Source organism: Neltuma alba, unplaced genomic scaffold (genome assembly GCF_004799145.2).
Source record: "Neltuma alba isolate B1F8T4 unplaced genomic scaffold, ASM479914v2 tig00012182_pilon, whole genome shotgun sequence".
NCBI lineage: Eukaryota > Viridiplantae > Streptophyta > Magnoliopsida > Fabales > Fabaceae > Neltuma > Neltuma alba.
This window is the reverse complement of record NW_021636725.1, coordinates 136,373-145,201: the sequence shown is the minus strand read 5'-3', so window position 1 is coordinate 145,201 and position 8,829 is coordinate 136,373. Positions and strand designations below refer to the sequence as shown.

General features: G+C 36.6%; 1 protein-coding gene across 1 annotated transcript; it reads left to right on the top strand.

Moving 5' to 3' along the window:
* The first annotated feature begins 1,143 nt into the window (after window positions 1-1,143).
* LOC114724270 (mediator of RNA polymerase II transcription subunit 15a) lies at window positions 1,144-8,083 on the top strand. Its single transcript, XM_028910591.1, has 10 exons — window positions 1,144-1,267; window positions 2,606-2,717; window positions 2,826-2,946; window positions 3,644-4,939; window positions 5,368-5,438; window positions 5,990-6,064; window positions 6,280-6,903; window positions 7,322-7,519; window positions 7,625-7,713; window positions 7,806-8,083. Exons 1-10 carry the CDS (start codon window positions 1,158-1,160, stop codon window positions 7,936-7,938), a joined length of 2,829 nt encoding a protein of 942 aa, XP_028766424.1. The 5' UTR covers window positions 1,144-1,157; the 3' UTR covers window positions 7,939-8,083.
* The last annotated feature ends 746 nt before the right edge of the window (window positions 8,084-8,829 follow it).

Sequence of the window (8,829 nt, the reverse complement as noted above, 5' to 3'; positions counted from 1 at the left end):
GGTGGCTGGGTCGAAAGGGACTCAATTTAACAAGGTCTTCAGCTTAACCTCAAACCTTTTTTCATGTTAGGAGAGTTACCTCTCATTTTGAGAAGTGATATAGAAATACCTGCTTGAGAACAACTTAGGCAAATCACAACATAGAAAGAAATGGTTGTCATTTTAATCTTAGGAAGAGCAACTGTTTTCGCCAAAGTCAAAATCGTTTTTGCAGTGAAATATCATTAAACTCCTAGCTTTGGGCTTGAGCTGCTTGACTCTAAAGTGTCAAAGAAAATAACCGTTTTACTGTAAAATACTTTAAAATGTATTCTTAGGAATTAATGGACACACATGCATATTTTTGGCATATCGTAATTCCTATGGCCCTAGAAAAAATGATTTAACAAATGCCAAGTATTTTGAGGAAATTTTCAAATATTTATTGGTAATTAATATCTATATATCGATATTTAAAGTATGCATCTGACTTTATAATACACATGGTCATGCTCACTCTTGTTTTTCAGTTTTGCATTTTGCCATTTCATTGTGGCTATGTCATGTCCCGAGCCTGAGTTTGTCAAATAACATTCTTGGTAATATAGTTATTGTTTATTCATGACATGATATTTTCTTGTTGTCTGTTCATTCAACTATAATCTATTGGGAGCATCTGAAAAGTGCTTTTGAAACCAAAATCAATTTCAGGGCATGGTTAATGGATGCTTTATGTCATTGATATTATTTTTAGTAAGGATGATTCGGACAATGATATGAAAAATGATCATCCATGGAACTTTCTTAAGCCACAGCTAATATTGCATCCCTGCCTTCCATAGATTACTGCAGGCATTTATGGACCATATTTTCCATTTCCTTACATTTTGCCTTACTGGCTGAAGGGAGGAAAAAGGAATAACTTTCACCATGTTGACTAAAAGTCTAGCTTCTCCTCTTCATGGATTAAGTTTCCATATGCTGCTACTTGGATTTGTGTCGTTACAGTCTTAGGGTCTCAAATGTGATTTCACTGATGGAGTTTGGGTGTATGACGAATCAATAATTGTATCTATGATCTTCTTATCTCTCTTGTACACGTCTGCTCTCTTATATCTGTTTTTTACAGTCTGATTTGATTGGAATTTTTTTTTTGGTATTCAGCTACTTTAAAATTGATGGATACCAATAACTGGAGACCTACTCAAGGCACTGAACCGCCGATGGATACAAGTGATTGGAGGGCTCAACTACAACCTGATTCACGCCAGAGAATTGTCAACAAAATGTATTTTTCAGTTCTAATATTCTATTGCTAAGTTGAATTGAATTAGTTTTTTCCTTCTTTCACATGCCAAACATGGTTATTGATCGTGTCACTCATGTAGTCGAAGCGTTCCAAAAGGCTATAGTGTGAAACCCACAGCGTTGTGAGAGCATTGTCATGTAGTCTGCTGTTCTTAAAAAATTCATGATGTAACATAGTCGATAAAGACCACAAACTCAATAAAAAGAAAAGTTTAATAATAATGATAATAGTAATAATAATAAAAAATGACAACATCACATACTCAAACCATAAAATACACTATGTTTAATAATTTTATGAGGCTGACTTTGTCTTTTGATATCTTAATTCTAAACCTATTCCTCTTTATCAAATTGATTATCACAACAATGATCAGTAGGTAATTGCTTAATTTTCTTTTCATCTTTCAAGGTTTTTGTAACCTCATCAACCATATCAAAGACACCAGAAGTGGATGTTATTGCCGTCTTTGTCATTTATGTGGATATGGATGATGATCAAATACATTTTGTTGGTTCCTTAGCTCCTTGAGCTAAAGCTACATCATTCATGAGCTATAACACATTATTAATGTCTATGACATAAAAAGGAATAATAAAAATTAAATGATTGATTCCATAAATAGACAACATTTTCATGAGGTTCCTTGTGTTGCCCATGTGGAAATAAATTTAAGAAAAATAAATAAATGTGAGGTGGAAGAACTAATATACACGTGTTGGAACTTTGTTTAATTGTCTAATTCATATAAAGCTAGTGCTTGAATGAACAATAAAATAACTTTCTCATCCTTTTCCCCCCAAACCTACGATTTCTCTGTGGCCCAATTCTTCCTAACCAGTGTTGTCCAATTTCTCTTGGGGTTGTCCTACAAAGTGGAGGCACTTCCTTTATCATTATTTTACAGCTTTGTAAGGAAGAGGGTGATATGTTATTATAAATAAGAAAAGAATTGAGAATTAGTTACTGTTATAGTTAGTCAGGATTCAAATGATATTAGCAGGATTTAATATTATGCCAATCTTAGTAGGATTTAGATAGGATTTGGATATATTAGGATAGCTCCTAAGAAGTGAATAATGTCTATAAATGAGAGGGAGTAGTGTACATGATTTTCAATCTTGATTCTAATAAGATTTTCTGTGTTGTGTTGGAAGCATTAGATGTATTGTTTGGAGGATAATTCTGTTGTCTTCAAAATGAAAAGACTCTATTTGGCTAGTTCTTGTCTTTTTCCTGGGATTTCTCATGCATGGGCTGTTATAGACATTGAGTAGAAAAGAATGATTGAAATATTTTATTTCCTTCCATTTGTAGAATGGAAACATTGAAAAGGCATCTTCCTATTTCTGGTGAAGAGGGATTACATGAGCTTCGAAAGATTGCTCAAAGGTTTGAAGAGAAGATTTATACTGCTGCGACAAGCCAGGTAAATTCACAACGAGGAGTATCGCTGATACCCTTCCATTAACGTTTATCTTTGCAAACAGGCATATATACAAGATTGATGATATTATATGTTACTCACATATTGCAGCCCGATTATCTGCGGAAAATATCTTTGAAGATGCTTACAATGGAGAATAAATCCCAGAATAACATGAACAACCCCGTGCCATCAAACCAAGGTGGCCCTAGCAATCAACCTCCCGATGCAGGTTAGGTTCCAAGGCCTTGGCTTGGGTATGGTATCATTCAGTGGTCGAAAGCCTATATATAGACATGCATGTGCATATATCAAGGCATTCAAATAGATTTTTCCATTTTGTTCTCTTAGTAATCATGGCTGTTTGAGCTTTGTCATTGTTTTTTCAATTATAGTCCTTCGTGCGTGTGCAATTCTAGACCTTAAGTAAAAGTGATAGTGGATGTGATCAATGATAACTTGCCCACGTGGAGACAAATCTATTAGCTTTATGGTTTATATGTAGAGATTCTTTGTGTACTATTGTCCAAGATATCATTAATAGATGGTGTTTTGTCTTTATTAGCTCTACACGAAATCCTTGTCCTTTCTCTTTGTTTAATTTTCCATTATTTACTTAAAACTTTACATTGTTGAAACTTAAAAGTTTACGCTTACTTCATTTAAGCATTGTTGAAATTTGAATGCTTTTCTTTTCTGGATTTTTTTTTTTATTGATTTGATTCATTTTCATTATATATTTAGGTAGCTATATTTGAAATTGAATCCTCTACAGGCATGAAATCATATAGTTGGAGAGTGAGTGACAAAAAATGGTGGAAGCTTGTGCGGGATTCACTTTCTCTCTTTACACCCATGATCTCTTTTCTCTGTGTCTATCTTTAATTGCACTATATGCAGAGGACTTAGGTGGTCAAATATTTGAACAGGATTCATGCAGCCTCAAGTTCAAAATCCAGGGCAGTCACATCCAATGCCTATGCCTCATCAACCTCAATCACGGCAACAGATTCTACCTCAAAATAACATCGTACCTCAATCTAATCTGTCATCTGCAGCCACTATAGGCCAGACTTCTATGCAGAGCCTTGGCCAGAATTCCAATATGCAGAACATGCCTGGACAGAATTTAGTGGGAACCACTGTTAGCCAGAATTCTAACTTGCAGAATATGTTTACTAGTTCCCAGACACAAATGCCAGGAAGGCAGCAGGTTGTTGGCCAACAGCAACCACAGAATCCGCAGCAGTATCTTTACCAGCAGCAGCAGCTTTTGAAGCATAAGCTCCCACACGCACACTCACTCATGCAAATGCAGCAGCCGCAGCAGCAGCAGCAGCAGCTGCAGCCACAACAGCAGCAACCTCAGCCACAGCAGAATCTTCTGCAACCGAATCAGTTGCAGTCTAATCAGCAATCCGTTATGCAAACGTCATCTGTCATGCAGCCTTCCATGATGCAAACTCCTTTACCTGGCCTTCAGCAGAATCAACAATCTAATAATGTTCAATCGTCAACACAATCCATGCTTCAGCAGCATCCCCAGTCTGTTATGAGGCAGCAACAGAATTCTGTTGTTCACCAGCAACAAGCACCAATAAGCCAACAGCCAATATTGCCTTCGCAGCAGCAGCAGCAGCTTATGGGGCAACAGTCAAATGCAACAAACCTGCAACACAGTCTGCTACTTGGGCAACAAGGTGGTGTTGGTGATATGCAGCAACAACAGAGGTTGATTGGACAGCAAAATAATATTACAAATCTGCAGCAGCACCAGCAACCACAACAGTTAATTAATTATCAAAACAGTCTCTCAAATATGCATCAACAGTTGGCAAGTAATTTCCCCGGGCTGCAGCAGCAGCAGTTGCTTGGACCTCACTCGGGCAACTCTGGCTTACAAACTACTCAGCACTCTGCACACATGTTGCAACAGCCAAAGGTTCCAATGCAGCAACAGTCACAACAAAATACATCAAAGTTGTTACCATCTCAAGTGCAGCAACAACAGCCACAGGCTTCACAGCAGCAAATGATGTCCCAGATTCAATCTCATCCTGCGCAGATGCAACAGCAATTGGGTTTGCAGCAGCAGCCAAATTCCTTGCCGCGAGATATGCAGCAAAGGCTTCAATCATCTGGCCCCTTAGTTCAACAGCAAAATGTACTTGATCAACAAAAACAGTTGTTTCAATCACAAAGAGCCCTTCCAGAAACATCATCAAGTATATATTTCCGTCTATGCTTTTCTTTCTGTCTCTTATGTTTGTATATCTTTCTTTTGGTGAAATAGTTTTTGTGTATCTCTACTTCTGTTGTTATATCTGTATATCAATGTCTATTTTAAGCAAGTTTTCTATCTGTCTTCTTTGCTGTACTTGAACTTCGAAACTTTACTTTTTGTGCTTCTCCTGCTCTTCAAATCATGAGAACCATCTTATTTCAAAACAAGATGGGAGATGTCTTCCTTAAAATTTGTTGAGTCATGTTTCCACTGTGGATATTGTGATGCTTGCACGTCTTATTACTGTAATTATTGTGATTGATGGTAGTCTGTTCATTTTCCTTAAATAAAATATACGAAATAACTTATTATTTTACTTTATTTATTTGAGCCTTAATGTTCGTGTGTGTATCATAATCTCTGTTGTAGCTTCCCTGGATTCAACAGCACAGACTGGACAATCAAGCGGGGGTGATTGGCGAGAAGAAGTGTACCAAAGGGTGAATATGCCAATTTCTTTTTCTTTGTTTTTTTTTTTTGGTCTCACTGATGTTGGCTGGAACGATAGAAATTTGTTGATTGAACCCCAAAATAAAAGTGAGAAAAGTTCCTTTTTATATCGATGTACTGAATTGTAGCATGAGCTCATGGGCCTTGTGGGAAAGGGAAAGTTATGGAAACTTCTATGCTCATTTCTGATGTTCTTAATTCATAGTTTACTTGGATTGAGGGGTTGCAACTTGACCTATGAAAATATCACGCCCATCTTATGATCTATTATCCTCATCAAGAAATACTCCTTGTAATCATTAATCTGATGATATATATTGATATGAATGTTATTTTTCTGTGCAAGCTTATGTTTTTAGTTGGTTGAAGTGACTTTGTTAGCAGTTAGGAACACGGGAATACTTTGGACATTCGCTTGACTTAAATGTAGAACTTGCATTTATGATCCTTTGCTAAATGAAAAAGAATTTGTTGCCATCCTGTCCATATTATGAATGCAACAAATGTTTGGTTGTCTGATTCTGTGGATCTCAACTTTCAGATCAAAATCATGAAAGAAACATACTTGCCAGAATTGAATGAAATGTACCAGAAAATTGCTGTTAAGCTTCAGCAGGTATGTTGAATATTGATTTCTTAAACATGAAATTGCCAACACCATGTATGGATATCTTTCTTTTGTTGGCACAGTAATGATGGATTGAGTTCTAGCATCTCTCATGTGCTGATTATCTATTGCAACTGTTGCTAAGCACTATCAATCCATTTCCTCTTCTGAAATTGCCTGTGAATTTGCTTGTCACTTAATATATATTTGCATTTCTATATCAGCATGAGTCCCTTCTACAACAACCAAAGACAGAGCAACTTAACAGGCTGAAGTTGTTTAAAACAATGGTGGAGCGTATTATAGCATTTCTACAAGTCCCCAAGAGCAACATTGTACCTGGTATGAAGGAAAAATTGGGTCTCTATGAGAAGCAGATTAGTAACTTTATAAGTTCTAATAGGCCCCGGAAACCTCTACAGCCGGGACAACTTCCCCCTCCTTCTATGCACTCTGTGTCACAGCCACAATCCCAACTTGCTCTGGTGCAATCTCATGAAAATCAAATGAACTCCCAGTTGCAACCAACAAATATTCAAGGTTCTGTAACAGCAATACCTCAGAATAACATGTCAAGTTTGCAGCACAATTCAATGTCTGGTGTGTCAACAGCACAGCAGAGTATGATGAATCCAATGCAACCTGGTGCCAGTTTAGATTCAGGGCAAGGAAGTCATTTAGACTCCCTGCAGCAGGTTCCAGCAAGCTCCCTTCAACAAAACACTGTCAGTGCACCCCAACAGAGTAACATATCGTCACAAGCTGGAGTAAATGTGACCCAATCAAACCTAAATTCCCTTCAGTCAAGTTCCAGTATGCTTCACCATCCACAACTGAAACAGAAACAGGTAATGACTAGGATTCTCCATCTGGAATCTGGATTGTGTATTAAAATTCTTCTAATAATCATGATGTTCCATTATATTGTAGGGTGTATAATACTTATAATTGCCAGGTAATGACTATGGCGGATTTTGGAAGACCAATTATTTAAAAAAATCTCGTTTGAAATGTAATTACGTGCAAATCTTCAAATACCATCGATAATATGAATTGTGGATGGACTGGATTCCCAGTTCAAGGTTATTCCAAATGACCTTGATAGAATCTTTTTGTAAATGAAGTCATTTTTCTTAATTTTCTTAATTTAGAGGTTCAAAAGGCAGTGTATGACTGGAGTTTTTAAGAGTAGCTTTATATCTATTGTCCTTGATTGCTGATCTAGACGACCTTAGGCATAAGGAACTTATGTGACGTATGCTGCAGGCTAATCATGCCCTATCGGAAGAGATAAGGGAGATTAATCAACGACTTATAGATACAGTTGTAGATATCAGTGATGAGGATGTTGATCCAACTGCTGCTGCTGTTTCTGGAGGGGCTGAGGGAACCGTTGTCAAGTGTCCTAACAGTGCTGTAGCTCTCAGTCCAAGCTTGAAATCACAATATGCTTCAGTGCAGATGGTAAGGGTTTAACTCCTAATTGCAAGAACTGTACATATTAACTTTTGCTTATTTTTTGTCTCGTGCAAACGTAACTGTGTTCACTCATGTTTTACCATGATGCAGTCACCAATTCAACCCCTGTGGTTGCTAGTTCCTGCAAATTATCCCAATGGTTCCCCCAAACTCTTGGACAAGTTTCTAGTTGAATCCTGGTGAGCAAACGTGCATTTTGGCATCTCTTGTTGATATTGTTGATATTGATCCAGAATCACAGTTTGTATCACTTATCATTCTCTTTTAACAGCAAGGAGAGAGAAGATTTGTCGGCGAAAGTGAAGTCAAGGTTTGGCATATCCCTGCGAAGCTTATTGCATGCTTTTAGTTTATGTTTCCTGACTTTATGTTGTTTCCTTTATCTTGTGTTTTGGGCTACTTGAATGGGGGATTCCTTCTCATTAACCAGGGTTATTTCGGTTATTTTGTATTGAAACATATATCCTCTTTAGTGATGTTTCAGATTTTCTTGGTCCTGATTTTCAAATAAGCTACTATGTTCCTGCGCTGAATTTATATTTCTCCCTCTCTTCTTTTTTTCCTCCGCCTATTCTTTAATATTCTTCATCAAGTAATGCAGCACCATTGTCTGATCCCACTGAAAAGTTCGATATCATGTGGCGGCCAAGTTCTCAATGTTTACTGGACCAGCAGTTTTTGTGTATGAAAATTTGTTAGATTTTTCTGAGTAATAAAATTCTTAATGGGTTTTATGTCCAATTTTTTTCATGACAATATTGAAGTGAATAAGTTGTGTTAGAGTTATGGTACCAGTCAATAAGGGCTCATTTAGATAACTTATAAACAGTTTTTTAATGGTGATTTACAAAATACGAGGTTAGTATGAGAGATGAGTCTTGTTTGGGTTTATGTTAAATGTGTTTACAAGTTATTCTAAACGTAATTTCAAAAGAAGTCTAAGTTGTATTACTATTGTCTTGCAAGTTGATATTGATACTTACCATCTAAGCCAAAAGTTGGAACGATGCAAGGTTCAATTTTAAAGTATCCTTTTTCGTTTGTGTTTTAGATTCTTCGGCTTGTTTTGTCCTTTTTGATAAACTGGGTATTAGATTCTTTAGGGCCCATAATTGAAAGTTGAAACCAACCTTGTTTGGCTTGAAATTAGATTGGTTGGACTTGAGAAAAGAAACTTGTGAAATTAATGACTTAAAGATGTTAGGTTAAATTGTAATATTAGATTTATTTTTAAGTTGTTCATCCATATAATAGAATAGTGGAAAAGTTACTCTTGAAGGTCTTACGAAACAACT

What these genes read in the sequence shown, in the direction of transcription:
- LOC114724270 (XM_028910591.1), top strand. Translation starts at nt 1,158, where the DNA reads ATGGATACCAATAACTGGAGACCTACTCAAGGCACTGAACCGCCGATG. An exon ending in CAATCAACCTCCCGATGCAG is followed by an intron (nt 2,947 to 3,643) that starts GTTAGGTTCCAA and finishes ATATTTGAACAG; the next exon opens with GATTCATGCAGCCTCAAGTT. An exon ending in TTGCTGTTAAGCTTCAGCAG is followed by an intron (nt 6,065 to 6,279) that starts GTATGTTGAATA and finishes TTTCTATATCAG; the next exon opens with CATGAGTCCCTTCTACAACA.